Genomic DNA, 22874 nt, shown 5'->3' with positions numbered 1-22874 from the left:
CAGATTTTCTTTGGTGTTTTTTTTTTCTTTTTTTTTTTTTTTTCAGACTATTGTAAAAACAAAAAACAAACAAAAAAACCCCAACCAACCAACCAACCAAAAACCAACCAAACAGAAAACCCAGTAAAAATCAGGGAGACACAGAAATGCCACATGATCACAAATGAGTCATCCTTCCATCAGTTCAACTGGGGACTCAGCCTTCAGTACTCGTGTATATTATGTCAGTTTCTGTCTTCTTCTGATGAAAGATTTTGGTGGAATTGTCCAATAAAAATCAGGAAATTTGGTTAGCATTGGCAGCATAAACAGGATTAATTTTCAAGAACCAACACATTTTACATTAACATTTATAATCAAGAAATACTGACTCAAGTGCAAGCAATATGGCTTTTAGTGTGTGATATGCAGAGCGTTAGAGCACCAGATAAGAAGAGCATTTATTTTCAGTGGTTAATGGCTCTCCTATTTCTCCTTGATGCTGCCTATTCCCCACAGTAGTTCAGCATGCCTAGGAGCTTCTCCTCAGGGCAGCCAGACAGAACGTAAGATGCAACATGCATTTTTCTGGAGTTAAGCTGATAGCTCTAATCAGGCCATTAAAACCTGAGGAGCAATCACTGAGATGCTTCTTTATTCACTGTGTCCTAGGAAATGTATTAGCATCTATTAACCGAAAGAACATAGACGGTAATAAAAATGCTAGAGCCCATACAAATTGCTGTTAAAAATATATTGGCTACCAATCTGGTTCAAAGCATGAAGAGACATTCTGAAGAAACTGCCATAGTGTGAAAGTTCTGGGGTTTCTTTAGTTGGTTTTTGTTGTTGTTTTTTGAAATATCTAAACTACTGGTAGGATAGATCATGCCTGTGCAACAGACACAAGTGAGTGTACTTAACTCAGCCTTTCAGCATATGCTCAATTTTCACGCTATTAGCAGTCCTTCTGATGTTCTCAAGATTAGTGTTCATTGAATAACAACTGATAAGCTTAGGATTTTAGTCCACATTAATACCCTTTCTCTGGAGACTGTAAGGAATTTCTGTCCATTCAGTCCATTGGGAACCCAATCTTTACTCATCTGTTTTTTTACTGAAACTTTAGGCAGTGGAATTGTTCCTGGAACTCTATATTGTCTGTATTTAGCACACACAGTACTACTATCAGTTACATCATTTCGGGAAAATATTCTGTGACTATTCCTTTTAAATGAGTCTGCTGCTGGTCCCTGGGGGAAGTGATACGCAAACCCTTGTTTAAAAGAAGCTTCTGTAAGCTGCTGTGACACTGACACAGCTATTGTGTCACAGTAACATTCTGTCCCAGATTTGCCAGTTTATAGCAACAAATAGCTTTGCTATCCTTTTAAACCTTTAAACGTTTAAGAAAGTGATGTGAGAAGACTCTATGTACACCACAATTCCACAATTTTCATAACTTCCAAACAGATTTGGCAGGTAGTCATATTCCCTGCTAATAGTCAGATTATGGAACTAAAATATTTATTGTACTTGGCTTCTCCAGCATCTTTTACTGTAAACACTGGAAGATATGTTCATCTTGCCTTGTTATGGTTTCTGTCCAAAGAAAATACATTTTTATAAATTATAAATATACAAATCTGCTTAAGGATTTTGTGGCTGTGTGTTTATACAGTTGATTATTAATGCTGGGGCAACCAGAATCGCTGCATGAAATGTTCTGCATAATACTTTTCCCTTCTGCTTGACATTTTTCCTTATTGCTTTATTCTTTAATTGTCCCCATGAGGCCATCTACCCCATCTGCCTGAAGAGATGTGCAAGCATGCAAGATCTGAACTCTGCTACTTTATGTTTGCAATTTTATGTGCAACAAGAAGGCAGGAATGAACAGCAATCTGCACTGCTTTTATATGCCAGCATCTGAAAAATAGAAGAGCTTAAGTGCCTCCCTGGTAGTAAGAAGCCTGACATAATATCATCAGGTAGATGCCTTAGTATCTTGAACTAGATCCTATCTTTGTCCTACATTTAGTAGATTTAAACAGAAACTGGTTCCCAACCTCTGTAAAGCAGAATGACAAATTGCTCCCAGGAGAACAAAAATAACAAGTGTCCTAACATTAAGTGGAAAGCCATGTACAATCAGGTGCAGGAAAACAATTTATTTTGGGCCTATTGGAATATGCACGTTAGAGGGGTCTTTTCACCAGATCAGTTAAAATATTAAAAACAATGAGAATGAGAAGCAATAATGTACAGATCAGGAAGAACAGAGAGTGAGCTAAGGGCAAGGCACGAAGTCCAAGGGGCAGAGACACCACCCATGACTACATTTCATGTAGAACAACAGTGGATACCATACACATCTCCATAAGGACTATAGCAAGGGGTTGCTACACATACCAGACATGAGTAAAAAATAATAAAAAAAAATACTTCTAGGCACAGCCAGGGAATGAAGATATTGTTTGATATTTTCACTACATAATTTTAATGAGAAAAAGCTGGATGTCACGTTTCGCATTCTAAGTGCATCTTCTACTTGCTCCTGCAACCTCTGTCTGCCAGGTGAACATGTGCATTTTGTACCTTATCTCTCTCTGGTTTCTGGTGGATGTCAACTAAGCAGTCCTGAGATGCCAAGTACCTTAAGTCACACAGATCATTACCATCAGACAGAAATTATGGTTGAAGCTGCCCATTTGAGCTAAACCTAAGTGTAGAAAGCTTATGTTCTTCATGAATAAAACAACACAATTTGCTAATAGCTCCACTTCCCGTACTGGTCTTGTTTTTCTCTCTGTTCAACATGGTTCACCTCATTTCATACTTGCTTTCACTTTTACTCAGAACTGGAACTTCACCATCATTAGAGTTTTAATCAGTTCTGTACCTGGGAACTAAAGGCAAATTAATCACCTCACTAGCACTCTGCAGCAAGCAATACAGCCCGAACTGTCTACACAAGCACTCAGAGGAAAAACCAATTTCTCCAACAAGTACTAACTCCTGACAGACTAAAGTCCTAAACATAAGTCCTCAAAATTAATACTGGTGAACAATCATTGCCATATTGAAGATGCATGCTTGTAAAACTAATTTACATCATGCCGAGGTGCTATGTGTCTTCCTGCCCACCATTTCCCTCACATCACAGAGCCTTGCTCACATTCCTTCATGCATCCCTTGGGGAGCTCGCCGTGCCTGTGCTCCAATATATCTAATAGCTTTTTGATGTAACAGTATCACTCTGTGTTTTAACTAGAAAATCCTGCTGAAAGGCAGGATAGGGTTAGTTAGGATATGGGCTCCACTAACGTGAAGGGTATGTGTATTCAGTTTTTCTTTCCCCAGCAGAAGATTCATATTAGGAATAAAAAGGAAAGAAAAGCTCCAAGAAGCTATGCTACAATGAGAAGATCTGAAGTGTTACGTGTTCAACACATCTGGAGAGTAGGAAAGCAAAAGCAAGATTTCTAGCGCTAGAGACCCTCAACTATGGGCTAACCTAGTAACACACATATAACAAAACATATTTCTGAGCAACACAAGCGACTGAAAAGCCATTCATTCCAAACTCATTACTGAAAAGTTTCTACTGTTTCAAGCAAGTCTGAGACACCTGCACACAGATTGTACTGGAACATTTCCACATCACTTTTCCATCATCTTTTCAACTTCCACAATGATTTATTAGTAAACTTACTGGTTTGTGAACTACAGCTTTACACAGACACAAGTTAACAAACCATTAGAGATCGAAGAACTAGAAATTTTGATCCTATTACTGTTACATGTTTTAATTCACACCAATAAAATTGAGTCATGTTTTTAGATCTTTTAGATCAACTACAACCTATGCATTCTCTAAATCATTCTTCCCACTCTATTGTTATCTGTCTAGATTACAGTAGGGTATATGTGAAAAGAGTCTCTTGTTTTGAATGTATTAACCTATTACCTGTTAACCTGTCTCAAGCCTTCGAATCGGTAGATAATACGAATCGGTAGATAATAGCAGGACAAGGGGAAATGGTTTTAAGCTGAAGGAGAGAAGATTAGGTTGGATGTCAGGGGGAAGTTCTTTACAGAGAGAGTGGTGAGGTGCTGGCACAGGCTGCCCAGAGAGGTTGTGGATGCCCCGTCCCTGGAGGTGTTCAAGGCCAGGTTGGATGGGGCCCTGGGCAGCCTGGACTAGTGTTAAATGTGGAGACTGGCGGCCCTGCCTGTGGGGGGGGAGGGTTGGAGTTTTATCATCCTGGACGTCTCTTCCAACCCAAGCCACTCTATGATTCTATGATGATTACTCCCTGCTAGACATACTATTGTTTAGTCACGTACTTTATATTCTGTAAAATTATTGGAACTCTTTCTTGTACTGAATATGACCTTTGCCTACAAACATCACAACTGTGGCTGATGGATATGCATTTATATTTATTTTTATTTCAGAACCTAGTAACAATGACTGCAAACACATTATATAGATCTCAAGCTAAGACACCTTAGAGTGCTTACCCAAAGGGAGATATACATGTAGGTCACTCCAAAAGTAATGTCTCTTATTTATTTCCATGGAAACTACAGCAGATACAAAGAACACTACACTACTTGATAAAGCAAATTCTCAGCTGCAAAACACTGTTTTTTGACAAAGTCACCACTATTAGCTGTGCATTTTCACCAGTGATGAACAAGAGTCTGCACATTTGTAAAAAGCTGCACCAGAAGAGGTGATCCACTGTGACTGATGCCACTGCTGGAATGCACCACCCACCACAACCCTGTGTTCATATCCACTGTTTGGTCTCCAGAAATGTTCAGCAAGCTTTGCTGAATGTCAGCAGGTGCCATTTTTTCCACATGAAAGAAATGTAGAAAGCCCTTTGCTTTGTGTACACTTCCATGTCAGATGCCATTTTGCCAAGACTGCCCTTCTAGTACCATCTGTCGCATGGCAACAACATGTAATGGGATTTTGGTGGGAAGGTTCAACCCCCATTGCTGTACCACAACCATCTGCCTTTTACACCACAGGCCAACTTAGTAAAATGAGAGGCACTACTTTTGGAGCAGCTCTCATACACTCTATGGCTATGAGAAACATGCAAAGGCCATGTACAATGACAAACGCCAGAAGTGGTTATGTTATCAGAAGTGCATGTTCATACCTAGCATTGGGAAAAAAAAGAAAGTCCTTCAGGAGAGTCACTGTATACACTAAATATTTATGCCAATGCAGGGCTGCAAGGCACACCCTCAATTTGGCTTGAATCACAGTTTCTCTGATGACAGGCTTATAATAAAATACAGTTTTTACAAATAATTCATTAATTCAGCATGGCTATTTTGGGAATCCTAAGTGAAAACTATTTCCTTTCTGCATGGGTAGACAAACGTGTTTTTGAAAGAACAGGCTTTTTTCCTTGCCTCTTAGATATTTGCAATTCAGTTCTTAAGGTCAGCAGCATATACAGCAGGTTTCCAAGCATTTCAGCGCTAAGGACTTGCTCCATGAGAACTGTCATGAAGAATTTATGTGTGCTGCACCAGACTTTATGCTACACGTGCTGAACCTTCTCTTCAGATGCTATTGATTGAGACACGTTTGCCTTCCTCATGCATGTGAGGGTCCCCAATGCAGAATAGGCTTTACCTTCTTGAACATTCTGGTGGAGTCTTCGCTTATCTGCATGAAGCGCATGATGACGTTGTTTAGGTAGATATCGCTCAATGTTGCATGGTCTTTGCTTTCTCTTCTCACTTGGTTCAGGAGTAAATACCAGCAATTCACTGGTGATAAGAGGTTCTGATCTTTCCTAAGGAGGAGAGATACATATGTGTTATGTACAGAGATGGAAAAGTTGCTTAATTATCACAATCACCCCCCTGACATTTACACTCATAACTTGTTATGTAAAAATGACTACTTTTGAAAACTCAGCCTATCCATTCTTGGAGTAACTCAGACCAGGCAAGCTTCAGATGATTCTTTTAAGACAAATTTCACAAATCCCATGAGGCATGGATACAAAAATACCAAAAAAGAGCAAGAATTTAGAACACTGCAAGACAGCCAACAGTTTAAAAATCCTGCCACAAAGCTCCAGCTGCTTACAGACTGTGCACATGTAAATATGCAAAATTAATAAAAGCTGCTGCTGAGAATAACATCAATTATTTTTTTTACATTAGAAATAAGTAAGGACTGTAGGTGCATTCCAAATCCTTCATGAGAAAATTGTAGCTATTTCACAGTAACGGATTTGTATGGAATCATAAGCAAAAACAAGGAAATGTCACAAGCTTACATATATACATATATATTCTGTGATCAGCATTCATAAATCCACAGCATTTATGAACGCACTGCTTCTGCCAGTCAAAGACTACAACTACAACTACAGGGCCAAGAGAAGTACAGACATTTTCCCCAATGATCCAGTTCTGAACTTCCTTTACAGAATTTTGTTCTATAGGCCCAAGTGATTAGTGCTGCAGATGGTGAAATCACAAACAGCCTCTCATTTCTTAAACACAAATAGAAATGTATGTAATTCAGCAACTGTCTCACAGACGATAAAAATCTATTTGTGAAATTTGCCTTATCATTTTACTTAAGCTTTAAGTTTGCTTTCATCCATGTGGCCTAGAAGATTGCTGCTCTTTCTTTTTTCTTGTGTAGGGATTCTCATATAGTAATAAAGGATCAGGCACATGGAGATAACATAGTCAGGGGTGGCAATAAATTGAGGGAGAAACTCCTTCAGCTCTCGGTAAATTATTCTAATAATTAACTTGCCACTGTTAACAATGTGTCTTTAATTCCTCATCTGATTGTCCAGCTTTAGCTTTTACCCCCAGAATGAAAGCAACAATGAATGACTAACAGACAAAAGCCTTTTCTTAATCATTCAGTGAGCACTGATTTGCTGTGAATCAGAAGCACGTTCAGAAAACTTCTCCATTTTGTCTGAGAGGTACAATCTCAACACAGGTACTCACAGCATCAAGATTCAGGGTCTTCTCACTTAGCTCAGCCAGCTAAGCATCCCTGAAGGGTCATGCTGACATTACTTGGTCTGCACTGCTTCTGCGTGTCCTAAAGGTAATCCCACAGGATCCCAACTTCCCATAGGAAGGTACTTCCACCTTCCAGCCTGTTCTGGGAGGGAATGGTGGGAACAGCAAGGAGACCACCTGCTTTTGCTACGATCACTTCTCAAAACAACCAGACAGTTGCACAGTGAAGTTGAAGACAGGACTTTAGTCATGATACCCATGCACACTGGCTATTCTGGATTTAGACATGTTTAAGAATGAAAAGACGTATCTGTATGCACAAAGCAGAAGGATCTTGACACAAGCTGTGTAACAGCCTGGGCTCCCTCTGAAGCAGTGACATGCATAGCTTCGTTACTTCGTAGAACTACTGAGTCATTTAACTTTTAGAAATACACAGCACTATTCTTTGAATCGTGTGCTATATTGAGATTCATCTCTTCTATGTTCAATGCGTTTGGAGAAGATTTTTGTCCCCAGACAAAAATGTCTGTGTCTACAGCACAGTACTAGCTGGATAGTGGAAAAAAATCCAAACACAAAATTTTGGGTTGTATCCCTAAGCAAAAGAGAGCCAGGCAGATGCATTCATTAATCAGCTCAACTCAGGAAAATAAACAGATGACACCATGCTAGCAAATAACGCATTTGAAACACTTTCTAAAATACACTGTAAACTCTTTTTGACAAATACTTCTGTTTTGTTCCAAGTTACTATGCCATCAAAGGGATATATTAAATTGGAAGCAAGACGTAACAGTCACATCCTAATCCAGGAATAAGAGTGGCAAAGAGGCACTAGAAGTTCACATGCAACAGCAAATCAAAACAGCTTTCTCTCTCAATGCCTTTTTGCCAATATTTGTGGCCTTTTTTTTTGTTGTTGTTGCTGTTGTTGCTCTTATAATATTGATTGACCTATTTAGACACTTTTAAAATCTGTCAATCACACTGCAACAGATCAGCACACAACTTTCAAGCACTTTTGGGGCTCTGCTTCTCTTCCAGATAGTAACTGCATTTTGGATGGTTTAAATTCAATGTGGTAAGTGAGGAATATTTCTGCAATATACCTTTTAAGAAACTGAAAAATGTTCTATGAAATTTACATGAGTAACTGCAGTGGTCCAAATCAACGCAACAGTATTCAGGTGACCAGCTACCTTCAGCTGAAATGAGAACTGCTATGCTGCTAAGCAGGGATGAGAATTTTTAGTAGGCCTTTGACCTGGCTCCTACCAAACAGTACTCAAAACCAGCAGAGGCAAGGAGTGGGGTAGCTCTCCAATAACCCCCCAGAGGCTGACATGGAGATGAGGAGGAAGAAATATCTTACTTGTACTGCTGATGGTCTTTCGTACTTCTTGTTTTTGCCATGAACCTCTCTGCCAATTTTTCCAGGTTTCGGGAATACTCCATCTCTATTTCCGACTTCTTGCGGAAGAAGTCCTGCAGATCCTGAAGAAGCTGCACTCTCATTTCAGTCTGCTGCTCCAGGCATTTCTGCTGCTCTATGAGTTGAGCTCGGATCTCTAATAAAAGAAGCACATGCCACTCAAGTCAGTGAAAGTAAATGAGAACTGAGCGTTACCAATCAAAATTACAAACACTCCGGACAACTTCAGCCTCTGCAGCTACATCAGCTGGACCTGAATTTCAGGTCTTGTGGGATGCAGCCAAGGTAGCTCTCATTTCTGCCATGACACACGTATCACAGTGTCCTCCCACCCACTGTCAGTCTGCTGGGCTGCTATGAGCAGATCTGCCTCCCATTTCCTCTCCCAGCCTCTGGCATTAGGAAGACATCTGGCTCAGAGCTATCTGCTTGTGGGAGGGTGGTGTTCAACTGTTTGAGCAGCAGCTCCTGCTATCCCCAGAAATGTCAGGCTAAGCGTGCACCCTTTGGGCTGCAATCAGCTTACTGCCAGGTGGACCATGCCAGCTCGTATCACAAAACACAGCATGGAAATAACTCTGCAATAAATTCTGGAGGCATTATCCACCATAACTGTGCACAGATGACCTTCCACAGCTGCCCATCTACACTGGAGGGAGAACTGGTGTATTATTCACCAATATGCTACAGTGAGCTTAGAGCAAGAAGTGCAGTCCTATTTAGAAACAGCTATTTGAAAATAAAAAGTTTCAGTGTAAGAAGTTTCAGGCACTGTGGTATATTTATTAATATAAAACAAAATTAGTCCATTTAGAAGAGAATGTATGTTTATAGAGTATCTGGAGTAACAGGGAAAAGCCTCCAGATTTCTTACCACTGTATTTTGTATTGTTTGCCATATGTACAGTTACTATGAGTTTTTATTTAGGTCTTTTTTTTTTTTTTTAAACACTTCTATTTCTTCAGTGCTAAGTTGATAACCACATTCTGGAAAATCACAGTCTAAAAAAATCCTTCTACCTCTTTTGAAAGGCTGGTTCATTAGAGGCTTAGAATTTGCCCATATGCACTGGAATCCAATACTGTGGAGTAAACACTTTGCAGCCATTATTTATATACATACAGTTTAGCATTATATGTTGATAATAAAACAATATGTCAGAAGTGATGCTCATGAAGTTGTGGATGTTTATTTTGTCACACAATCACTGAGGTTGGAAAAGACCATTAAGATCATCAAATCCAACCATCACCTAACACTACTGAATTCCATCACCAAACCACATCCTTTAGTGCTACATCTGCACATCTCTTGAATACCTCCAGGGATGGTGGACTCTACCACTTTGCTGGGCAGCTTTACCAATGCGTAAGCAGCCCTTTACATAGATATTCCTTCTAACATCCAGCTTAAATTTACCCTGAATCAATCTGAGGCTGTTTCCTCACGTCCTTAGGCTGCCTCCTCATGTTCTACTGATTTAACCACGCTGCGGGTGAAAAGACATCAGAAATCTTAGATGCCTCATTGGACTGAAGTAGAAAAATCTTTCTGAAAACCACCACTAGCATCACAGGGAACAGCAAACCAGTAAGCAACAATAAAATTGCAAAAGCTTATCTGAGGCAACTAGGAACTAATGCATCTTCACTCATTTTAAAGCAGGTCTAACAGCAGAGATCAAGTCTGCTGGGATTCAAATGTGTACACTGAAATAAGGTAGGATGAGCACAGAAAGCTGTTAAGTCAATATATTTATTGGAGGAGACAGATACTGCAGTGTTTTCTTCCAAACCTCCTTTGAGCTACCATCTGCTGTGTTAATCATTAATGAGACCATCCATTTTTATACTCTGGTAGGTGAATCAAAGAATTCATGTTTTGGTTTTCATTTCATTTAAAATCAGCTCATCAGGAAAGGACCATGCCTCCAGCAAGGCTGAGCCACTGTAATACAACACCCTATCAATGACATTCATGTACGCAGAGGAGAAAAGCACACTGAAGCTGGAAGGTTATTAACAGAAATAATTTTTAAAAAAGCTTTTTTTTCTTGAATGCCCACTACTTTGTGAATGTTATCATCACAGGAAAGTCCTTCTTAAAGGAAATTGGTTGTACAGATTCACTGATCAGAGGCAGGAGTTTTGCATCAGTCCCAATCTATGTACATTATCCCTGTACTCTGGTCATGTCCCATTTCCATCAGAGACTTTCCACTAGTGACTTCAAAACCAGAGCTCTGTACGGAGCAGCTACCTTCTCATTATTTTGTAGGTCAGTGGATCTTGCTGTTGTAATTCTTCCTTTTTAGGCAAGCTTTTACCATAGCAACAACAAGAAGAAAGAGTGTAGAAAAAGGAATACATGAACAGAGATGCAACAAACAATGAATATGGAATGACAGATTCCATGTGAGAAAACTACTTGACAGTGGCCTCCTTCAAAAAGTCAAAGTCAAAATTGAAGCACGACCACTGTATGTTGATGGTGGCTGGGCTCCAAGCTCTATACAAGGCAGAAAGCTAGTGATGGGGGACAGCAGCTTCACGAAGGATGTCTCACAACTCCTGGCTGGTTGGATCTCAGCAAGGAAGAAGACTGTCAGTCTCATAGCTATGATTCTCATCTGCAGCAAGGAGAGAAGGGGGAGATGCACATTCTGTTTGAGCCAGCAGACCAAGATCTGTTCAGAAGAGACTGTGGCACAGCAATTCTCCTTCTAGCCCTTCATGTCCTTCTGCTCCTGCTCCTTTGAATTCTACTTTTAGTAATAATGTGTGTGATGCCACGCTGCTAGACTGGGGAGATGGCAATGAATAAGAAATCAGACCAGCAAATGTTGTGATTTTCACTTTCTGATAAGGGACAACTGTGGATTAAAAAAAAAAAAAAAAAAAAAGGAAAGAAAGCCTAACAAACACTGGCACAACAGCCAGCCAGCCTGAGTGGCTGCACATCACAAAATCCCGAGTAACTGGCACAGTACCACTAAGGAGCACAGTCTGTCCATCTCCTCCTGTTACGGAAAAATCTACCAAGGCAACGCTATTGTCCTTAACAAACCCACATGTGTGACTTCCCTAGAGCTGCAAAGAGCTGCGTGGAATACTGTTGCACTATATTCAAAGAAATAACTATCCAATAGGCTGAGATGGTGCCAAGTAAAAACCAGTAAGCCCAACCTCTTTAGAGGCACAGACAGGTGCAGCAGGCAACAGAAGACTGCCTGTCCCTGCTCAGTATTGCAGGCGCATTTAAATTGAAAGTCGAACTGACACCAGCTGTAAGGGACAAGGACATTGTCCTGCTCTGCTCTGTGGAGTAGCTGACGTGAAATGATTGTCAGAGAGTTCTGTGCCAGGAATGCACACGTTCAAACTGTGGACAAATTAACACCTTCGCCTTTTCCGCACAGCAATTTTCAGTCGTAACCACTGCTTTTCTGGCCAACCAAAGGGACTCCCATCCATTTACAATGCAGCTTCAACAGACCGAACTCCCATCAAATGGCAAAAACCCACTTGACTTGAACACATGACCAAAACCTGGAAATGGTTAATGCAACTGTAATTAAATCAATAACCTCTGAGTGAACTTTTGTTCTGAAGATTTTCATACTAAAACCCATTTCAAATTTATGCTCCACTCAATAGTGTTTCCTAGAATTAAAGCTTTAAGAAAAAAATGATTGTGTTTGTCGTAGTCTTTAAGATACTGCTTTAACCTTTAGCATATTTTCTTCTGACAAGACATTAAAGCAGTGCACTACAGAAAACAAAAGCAGACAAGATTAGAACCGTTTTGAGAGGTGTAAGGAGTAGATGAAACTGAACTACTGACAACTTCCAAATCATGATCAGAAATACACTCATCAAAGTTGCCTCTTGTACACAGTGCAGCATTACAATGACTTACACAGCACCACAGTAAGATGCAGCCAGTGACCCATCTGAAGGCACCTGCAGTGAAACACGATGATGCGACACACAGTGATCATGCTGGCCACACACCAGCAGGGAACACAACTCATTGCTTTTACCTCCATGAACACCTCACCACCATGCTCCATCAAGCATCCTGGAAAGCTGTGGATATCCCTCTCCTGACCTCAGAAGGCAAGAAGCTGGACATCTCATAGATACACAGCATTCTCTGACTCTACAATTTAACATGAATTCTAAAACAAAACAGTGTTATTTTAGCACTTCCTATGAGGACTACCCAACTGCCTCACAACCCACTGGAACACCCATGTTCCTCGCAGGTGACGCTGCACTGCCCACATCGTCAGGCAGGCTCCAGCCACACCACTCTCAGAGACCTTCCAGACCACTGCGAACCCTCACTACCAAACTCTCAACCCAAATGATTCTAATGAACCTTTCACAGCACTGTTATATGGCTGCTTTTCACTAGAACTCCCTATAAGCTGCTGCAGCCTGCCATCCTCAACTCCCTTCTAACTCTACCTAGATGGAAATAACTTCTGTGCTTGTGGAACAGCACTGGCATGGTTCTTGCTGTTTGCTCAAAACCCCGTAAAATGCTGCATGAACTGGACCCTGGTTTGCCCCTTGGGTCTGCAAGCCTCCCACCTGCTGCCTTGGCACACTGAAGTTGTGATTACAAAATACAGATACATCCATCCAGCAGTATCACTGGATAATGATGCAAAGAGCCCATCCTGCTAATGGTGATAAAAGCAAGAAGCTTATCAAAATTACTGAAGAGTACAAATACATTCTCACAAGGCATGTTTGTGTGCAGGTTTGCAGCCACTTGGTAACTTCAAAGAAAGCTGCACCCCCTACCCACCTTTTTCAAGTATCCCCCTCACAAAAAAATTACATTTTATATTAGCTTTAAAACACTGAGTGTCTCATCAAAAGCACTAGAGTGCTTTTTGATAGTGTTTTAGACTTTCTCTTTCCAATCCACTACAACTCATCCATTTTTTTACACCAGTGAGCTACTGACACACATATTTCTCATTCTTACATTTATGCAGTCCAGACCATATTTCATAGGAAAAGATTCAGAACTTAAATTAATTCTAGATACTATCTAATGACTGGCATGTGTTTGTAATTAAGGAGATACTGGTGCCTTATTCATTTTGTAGTTCATCCTTACAGACACAATCTTACATGATTCTCACTATGCCTTGGTTACTTCACGAAAGACCGGCTCATGTCTAAGTTTGTTAGTTGAAGCTGGGACACTACAAAGAATCACAGGCTTGTGTTGGAAGGGACCTCAAAGGTCATAAAACTCCAACCCCCTGCCACAGGCGGGGTTGCCAGCCACTGTATCAGGTAGGAGATCAGACTGCCCAGGGCCCCACCGAACCTGACTTTGAACACCTCCAGGGATGGGGCATCCACAACCTCTCTGGGCTGTCTGTGCCAGCACCTCACCACTCTCTCTGTGAAAAACTTCTCTGACAACTAATTTAAATCCCTCCTCCTTCAGTTTAAAACCATTCCCCTTTGTCTTATCACTATCTACCTGTGTAAAAAGTTTATTTCCTTCTTCAAGGGATCAACCTCCCCAGTTCATTATCATTTTCTGTCTTTGTGAGGATCTGCCTTTGGCTTCTCTACTGAGATGAGCAGAGCTTTGGTTTAGCTGAACACAGCTGGCCAACAGCTGCATCAGTGCAGACATTCCTTATCCCTGTGAAAGCACAGATAACTTGGTTTACAGAGCCAGTTTTTCCCATGTTTAGATATTCTCAGGAAAGTACTTAGCTCCAGCTGGTCAGGTACAGTGTCAGCAGAGAAAGAGCAGCAGTAACCATCAAAAGGCCCAAGGAAACTCCTCCGTGCACAGTTAGGATTAAGTCACCCCTACGATCAGCACTCCCAAGCCTGCCTGGGATGTTATCCTGCCTCTCAGCAGACAAGAAGATAAACATTGTAAGAGGTATGAGCCCTATGGTGACTCTTCTGGCCCAGCTGCTGATACTTGTCCAGAAGATAAGAAGCCTAAAGGTAATAGTGCTGGACAAGCTTTTATTTCTCAGAGCCGTAACTAGAAAGCTGTCAAAGTGTTTCTATGATAAATCATGGGAGAAGCAGTGCAGTCAGCAGGGAGCTTGGCTCATGCTCTGTTCCAGCTCCATTTTCTAGGACCAGAAGCACTTTCAAAGCCAGGAAATCCCAACTGTCTGACAGCTGATGAGAGGTGCTGGAGTCAGGCTCTCTTAGGTTGCTGCAGAAATGCCTTTAAAGAGATCAGAAGTCTATTCCACAACATTAACTTTCTCCAACAAATGAGTGATAATCATTTCCCTGTCTTCTACATGCCCATAAGAAATGTGGCTGCATAGATGGTGACAACCTGGAACTTCTGAAGGCAGAATTTTTGGGGACTTTCTTCTACTCCCTAGCTGATTTCACTTAGGACATTCAGCATTTGCCTTATGCATGCTTGCACTTAAAATGAAACCTCTCCAACGCAAACACCAATTATAAATTTATTATTTGGCTGCGTGTCATTTCCCAGAAAAATCCATTTCAGGTTTTTTGTTTGCTTGGGGATTTTGGGGATGCAGCTGAGGTTGCTTCCTAGCACACATGTTTCCAGGCTTTAGGAACCTATGGAGCTGGAATGGGAGTGAGAACCGTGACTGGCATCTGGGGGGCTGCATGAAGGGTCAGGGATCTGAAGGCCCGGTTGACATCTGTACAACTATCTCATTTGAGCACCTCAGCCTTAAAGACAAGTCATTGACTGTTCATTAGCAGAAATGCTGCTCTAGAAAACATTTCCACCATGCAGACAAGTGCTTACAGCTCTGTTTGACCATCACAGTAGAAACAAAGAGCAGAGAAATAACAGATCCTCTCCTTGCTGTAACTGAAAATTTCAAGCAATGTGTTCAAGCAAATACTGCCCTAGTCCTGCTTACTGCAGCCACAGATGGAGCAGCAACATGCTCTCAGCCAGGACTGGGGAATCCCAGTGGATGGGGTTGAAAAGGGATGGCTATATCCAGGCACCTTGTACCTTCCACCTTCCAGTTACCTTCAGACACGTCTCTGGAAGAGCCGCAAAAACCTCCAGACATAGCTAAGAAGATTTTCATCATGTTGTTCTTGGAATAACGCCCTCCTGCTATTCACAGCCACAGCTGTTGGTCACTTGGCTGCCTGCAGTCCAAGCCTGAATGGAGGGCGGTTTGCCAGCTCACAACTTGGCTGGGCATGCTTCTGCCATGGTGCTGCTGCCAAGTGGCCGTGGGTTCTCTCTCAAGTGCTGCTGCTTCTGCACTGTCTGCTCCCATGCATCATGGCAAGACATTGGCCATGCATCCTACCTACACCTGAGAACAGCATAGGTCAACTTCTCCATCCTTGTTTTGACAGGAAAACCTGTGACTCCACTCAGAGGAGAGGGGACTTTCTTTTGCTCAACAGTAAAAGCCCAGCTCATCCCAGAACACTGCCAATCAGAAAAAACACCAAAGCACAGGACACCGCCTGGGCCTGGAAGATCTGCAGCAGGGCCCTGCAGCAGCCTCTCTCAGGGTGCACGGTGATGCAGGCAGTGGGTGCCCTCCACCTCCAGACAAATCCATCAGCTCTGCAAACCCTGGGCACACAAAAAGAGAGGGAAGAACCCACATCAAGTAAGCCACAAAACACATTTCAGAAGAACTGTACAAACCAGACATTGCCCCAACCAGGGCATTCATGACAAAGGCCTACAGCCTCATAAAGGAAAGAAAAAAAAAGTGAGTGAGAGACAGACAAGGAGTCTGTGGGCATCTCTGTCTGCCAAGCAGACAGAATATCATGCAGTAGGTGTCCAAAAACCCATTTAGGGCATCTAAACTGTCAAGGTCTGTGTGGCAGCTCATTTTGATCCTTCCAAAGGGTTTCCACTGTTCAGGCTTTTTAATGCTTGTTACAGATACTATCAGCCTTTCCCTGCAGATCTAAACTCCAGGCACAGAAGAATATTAAAAAACACACTCAATACGCCCAAATCTTTCTTTTCTTACCAATGAGGTATCTGTCAGCGGAACAGAAAAATCATTCATGACTCTCCTTTGAATAATTCTTTGCAGTAATGTCTGGAATGCCGGGTTGACAAGAGCACTCTATAAGAGAAAAAAACCCACCACCATACCTCTTCCTGGCCACAGATTTCTATAGGTATACTATTTAATTTATTTATTGTAGGCTGCTGTGATTGCTCTAATCATAGCAGATGAAATGTATCCTTCCTTCTGCTTATTTCTTCTGTACAGAAAATTCTCTCCTTACAGAACACAGAGTGTTTTTTATCTATTCAAACAGAATTCATTCATCATACACATTATGCTATATTCTTGTTACATGCTTCTTCAGTGTTTAGATTGTAAATTAGATTGTAAATCCTACATTTTAACTAGCACCTGGAGAAATGTTATTTCAGCTTTACCACTTCATAAAGCAGACAAAAGAACCCCTCTATTCCTAGACCTTAAAGCAGTTTTAGCATTGACCGATGGTGAAATTCATATCTCCCAGAAAATTAATGTCAGCATAAGATCGAGACTTTTAAAATACATTTTTATCTCCCTGAAATCAGTAGAGATTTGCCGCTAACTTTACACATGCTGGGATTACTACCTAACTCACCGCCTGAACTCAAGGCTGAAGCTCAGACTCACTAACATTCATACTGCTGTCAAAGGAGGCAGTACCTTTTTCCCCCCTTACATCCTGGCTACACAAACCTTCCAGGTCATCGTGCTTCAGTACTGCCCCTGCAGACAGAACAAATAAGTCATGGGGAGAAATGAAAGATTTTCTCAGCTGTTCTCCAAAGATACGGTCAGACCAAGGAAAAAGTAGGAAAGTGCAGCTCAGACTACTTAAGTCATTGCCACTACAGGTCAGCTTCTATATTTCAAAACAATACCAAAAGTGGGTAGCTACAGCAAAGTTTAGTTCCCAGCAGAAGTTTACATTGAAGAATGAATACCAAGTTCCCCACCAGGCTCGGCAGGAGCAGACTGGAACTTTTTGGAAAGTCTGATCTGAATTTTGCAGAAATTAACCAAACTGATTCCTACATTAAACCTGTCACAGACAATGGGAAACTCTATCCACAGCAACTAACAATTCATAACAGTCACCAGAACATCATCTTGGCACATCAACATCAATTCGATGGGACTGGGACTTGGAGATAAAACTCATCCTTACAGGTGAATGATTCTGCTTCAGGGATTGGCAGAAAACACTTCCGAACAAAAATACCATTCTGTGCAGATCTTACTGCTCTTAAATCACTGTGTGTGGTTCACAAACTACAAGACAAATATTTTCTGGATGGCAATCAATTTCCCTGCTCTTTACAGACAAACTGCTGGCGGCTTTTACCTTTCTGTATGCGTACCACGTATCTCTATGCATGTATTTCAGCTCACCTGGATCTTTCAAAAAAAGACCTCCTTGCTTTTGTGGATTCTCAGCTTACCAAATCACTCTCTGACTACTTTAATGAAGAATGCATAGGATTTACTTTTTTAAAACTACTGTAAGAATTTCTCCTTGGTTGCGTTTTGCCACTTACTTTTAAAGCCAAAACAATCTTGAGAACATAATTAAGAAGTTTCACAATGCACATGATACTGTTCACAGAGCTAACTACCTGCATAATGAAACAACAAATATAACAACCTATTACTGATCCTCTGCCAAGGTAAAATGACCTCAGGAGTGAAAAGAAGTCAAGAAATTAACAAGTTTCCAAACTAGTCTCATTTCACTTAAATTTCTAGGCTTGGCATCCCACCTCTGCAGGTGTTTCCAAGCCCACAGCCCTATCACTGACTAAACGGCCATGGAGGCTCTTGGCACTGTGCTGGGGGCTGCTGACATCTGAAGGGCACCTCTGAGGTAAGCAATACACTGGTCAGGCAAGAGCCACAAATGGCAAGAAAGGAAGAACAAAAGGAGCAGTAGCTGGTAGCCTTAAAATTGATGGTACAACACAAAATCAAATGCTGCTTGTATGCAGATTTTACATACCTTGGAATCGCCATCATCAACTTCTCACTAAAATGCAGGCAAGCACTTCTGTTAGACAGTCTCATTCTTGCCCTGGAAGACTTCTGTGACATCTTTTCTTTCCCATGCGAGGAAATTGTAAGTCAGACAGAAGAAACTGTGGTCTCTCTTTTTTTTTTTTAATTTGCACTTTAGAGACAGCACTGTGAGCAGGCAGGAGCTGACAAAGCACTGGGGAACCCTCGCATCCTGTCTGACGCTGGTTTATTATCTCAACTTGACAGATTTAGGTCCTCTTTTTCCCTTTTTCCACCCCTCTCCAGAGCTCAGAAGTCATTTCATTGCTTCAGTTCACTAATTCTCTAATTAGATTTAGATGGGAAAATAATATGCAAAACTGATTAAAGTCATAATTACTATGACTTTTCACAATAATATCCAATTGCAGAAGAAAAAATGAGATTTGTTGTGAAAGCAAGTTCTCAGTTACCCTGGAAATAACTCAAGACAACTCCGCTTCAACACGCAGTGCATGTATGCTCTTGCTGTGGAGTCTATACCATAAACACAAAAGATACTCGGTACATGCAGTAGCATCTCCTTTAGAAGGTTCTCCTAAAATTTTCAGGATGCAGAATATAATATGCAGGCAAATATGAAAAGAAAAAGATCTGTAGTGGATTGTCAAGAGCAGAATGGTAATGAAAACCTGTATGACCTTTATCAGGTAGGTGGTGAAAGCTCTGTCTTGGCTTCTGCACGGCTGCAGACAGGCCTGCATCACCACAGCACCGCGCCATCCGTCACCGACAGCTCCTGCAGAGGCACCAGGCTTGGAGCTGACATGTCCTTCATCTGCAGGGAGGACAGAAACCTCCCCACTGCACGGACCACCATTTTGTTCTGCTAAACTCCACAGCAATTGAGCCCCTCCTTCTTAGTACCAGGTGGGTAGCCGACAAAAAAAAAGCATCTGATGGCATTTTGTATAAATTAAATGTTGAGAGATGCGTCGTTTTTGAACAACAACAAAAAAATTATCCTCAGCCTCTGGCAGGTGACATAGCTCTTAAAATGAGAGTCACGCTGGTAGCAGCAGAGGCAGGAAATCCTGAGCAGCAAACGACCAAGAAAGCCACAAAACCCAACACTGCTATCTGCATATCCATCAGCGCGCTGTGCATGGCCTCTCCTGTACTTTGATTGCTATCACTGTGATAAGGCTTAGGAATTAATAACTACAGAAAATGCCCTCTCTGCATCCTCTGGAAATGATTTCTCATGCGTGGCACATCTTTGAGAGGTCAGTAAAACATTTTTAGTATGACATATGCCCCACTGCATGGTGTAAATCAGACCACACATTTGACCCAGCCATGACTTTCAGGGCAGCTTTCTAAGTCCCAAGGTGAAGTCGCCGTCCAGTTAAGGACAAGAGGAAAATTGCAACTCGTATTCTGTGTGCAAAGTTGCTACCCCACCCCTTTTCAATTCAATCTAACACATAGCAAAATACTTTCACCACTGCTCCTTTATCTTTTACACATTAAACTCCTAAAAATTGTAAATTTAAAACCCAGCACTTTTTACCTAAAACAGTAATTTTGTGCTTTTTTGCTACAACATGTCCATGATGTTCCCTTTCTTCACCGAGACAGCTATGCTGCTGTGATGCCTTCAGTGCTAATTTTAAAACATTCTGCCCAAATCCAATGCTAATAATATGCTCAAGTACATCCTCCTCACTGCATGAGGCCTTATCTACTCCAGTGAACCAAATGGGACAGAGACCCAGCCATGAGCAGCATGCCAGAGCTGCACAGCCTGCCGTCACTGCTGCACTGGCCCCTGCCCATGAGCCCCCTCCTTCAGACGCGGCCTGGGCAGGGGCAATATGGCCCAGGGACCATCCACAACACCCCGCATGGCTGTGGGGTCTTCATGGCAGCTGGAGCTCCAACCTCACTATGCAACACTGTGAGGGGGCTGGCATCTACCACCCAAGAAATCTTGGAGCTAAACCATATTCTCAAGATTCATACCCCTTCTAGGAATATATCTGTACAAACGCAAGCCCTGCTGGGTGGCATGTCCTTCAGGCAGGCAGATGGGCCTTGATCTGCATCCTTTTGTAATGGAGACACGGTCTGAGTGTCTGAGAGAGACAGTTCCCAGTCTGCAATTACTGACCCTCTGAGCATGACTATATTACCTGAAAATACATTCCAGTGCCTTGGCTCACTTTCACATAACAGTACTGAATTTGAATGAACGGGTGATACAAGAAACAGGACAACACATTCTGGGAATTAACAGAAAGTTTCATATGCCAAACTTTGAGTAGAAAATGTTAAAATTTTTACAATTTAAACAAAATAATAATCCCTATCATAAACAGAAGAACAACAACTGTCTTTTGGAATCTGACAAAACCATTCTGCATAATTGCAGTATTAGCTCAGTATAACTACTAAACAAACAGTGGTAGCAGTCAAGTATTTTTATGTGTTACTGAACTAATAAGATGATATAAATTCTACCAAGCTTCAAGTACATTGTTTATGTACTGCTCCGATCTGGTAAAAGACATAATTTCTAAGTGAGAAAATAAAACGTCTACCTCAAAGGAATGTTTTCTGACAAGTTTGAACTCAATTACTCAGAGCCCCAACTTCCACTCACTACCAGCAGTGAGAAAAAAACAAATCCTTTAGTGTCACAAAGCAGATTCTTTGTTCTGTCTTTCTGCTATGGGGAAGCATAAATTGGATTGTGGACCACATTTAATTAAATTTAGCTTGAGTTGTTATAGCTGGAGGAGAAGAAAGCCCCCCCGAGGTTCATGCTAATGGGGATAGAAAAAATACATCTACTGCTGGGACTGTAGGTAACTGCTGCACACGCACACTCAACACTAAGATGAGGAACAGTATCTGCTAGTAAGGGATCTCTGGGCTAGAAGCATTTGCATATTATCAGATCCTCTGGAAACAATTTTTAATCTGTTAGAAATTTAAAAAATAACTTTTGTTTTTTTAAAATGAGATTAAGTATTAGAACCAGTAAAATAAAAACTTGATGATTTGCAGAACTCAGTACCTGCGTTGTCTTTCTGCAACACTTCTCTAATCTACATCCATCATGAAAATTGTCTCTTTCCAAGAGACATATGGATGGTTATGGCTTCCAGGGGGCTCTGATCACTGCACTATGGAAGCAAAAGCATTGAGAACAGCTGTAGGAAACAGATGTGCCACTTTGGGCACTTTCAATGGAAGGCCAAGGGAGGAATCCTTCATGTGCTACTTAGTGCAGGATCCCCTCATAAAAAGACCATTAAAAACCAATGATTGCCTCTATTTTTAGGCTGTCGCAACTTGGAAGCAGATATTCTGATAGTAAAGTCCTTGCTGGAGCAAATAAAGGAGAAGAGTTGCTGCAATAGGCAGAGCAGGAGCAGCATCTACCAAGTCCTTCCCCTGGAAAACTGAAACTCAATCCGAGCCACTGAACTTTCATAGATACAAAGTGCCAGCTATAAGAAGCATGTCAATGGTCATAGCAGTAGTACAGTTCGGTAACTCACAGAAAGCAGTGAGACAAATGAAGAAATCAAAGATGCAATACCTACATCGAAGAAAAGCTTGTTCTGTAAAAACCTATCCTCCAAACCTGGGTTAAAAAAAATAGGGGAAATTTTCTTAAGAACAAATGCAGTAAACCCAGATACCAACTGGGTCAAAAAGCAAACGCTCTCAAAAGGACGAACCAGGTATGCCAGCAAGAAATGAGAGAAGCAAAGGACCCCTCATAGCTGGCTACACCCTCCTCAGGTCAACCATCAGTAACCCAGCTTCTACTTCCAGCTTACTGAATGCCCCCATAGTGCTGAGCACAGTGCCAAGCCTGGATGTGAATGCAGACAGTAATACAACACCCATTAAATACTTGTGGTGAAGCCATGGCAGTCATTAGTAGACACACCATTTATAGGCTGCACCATTTGTTTGTGCATGCAGGCTCTAGCACTATTCAAAAACTGTATGGTCCTAATCTTTCACAGTGGCATTTCTAAATACGATGGTACAACAAAGATCCGAACATCTTAAGGCCAAATGCAAGCAGCAAATTCTAAACCATAAAACTGTAGAAAAAGTAGTATCACCAAAAATTTTTAAGATACATTTTTTCTTGTTTTTCACACTGATTTTCATGTTCTAAGTAATCAGCCTAAAATAGCTGGTAGATGCAATGAAGGGCTTTGAATATAATTTGCCTTTATCTACTTTGAAGGAACAAAGTGCTAATAGGAGAAAATTACCTTTGTTTTTTTCCACAATGGAAAGCAATGACAGAAAAAGCTCCGATGGTATTTGAGTTCTGCAAGTCAAGCCTTTCTGATGTGCTAAACAGCTCT

General features: G+C 41.4%; 1 protein-coding gene across 3 annotated transcripts in view; it reads right to left on the bottom strand.

Annotated features, from left to right (window-relative positions):
- SRGAP1 (SLIT-ROBO Rho GTPase activating protein 1) overlaps positions 1–22874 on the bottom strand; it is a 138537-nt gene that overhangs the window by 62825 nt on the left and 52838 nt on the right. For all 3 annotated transcript variants that reach the window (XM_048937563.1, XM_048937573.1, XM_048937579.1), the window contains exons 2-3: positions 8387–8582; positions 5645–5807 (exon numbers count right to left, since the gene is read on the bottom strand). In XM_048937563.1, coding sequence (XP_048793520.1) covers positions 5645–5807; positions 8387–8582 — 359 coding nt within the window. The remainder of the gene's footprint in view (positions 1–5644; positions 5808–8386; positions 8583–22874) is intronic.

Source organism: Lagopus muta, chromosome 1, assembly GCF_023343835.1.
Source record: "Lagopus muta isolate bLagMut1 chromosome 1, bLagMut1 primary, whole genome shotgun sequence".
Classification (NCBI taxonomy): domain Eukaryota; kingdom Metazoa; phylum Chordata; class Aves; order Galliformes; family Phasianidae; genus Lagopus; species Lagopus muta.
Note: the sequence above shows the minus strand (reverse complement) of the source record. Positions and strands in the feature narration are given on the sequence as shown.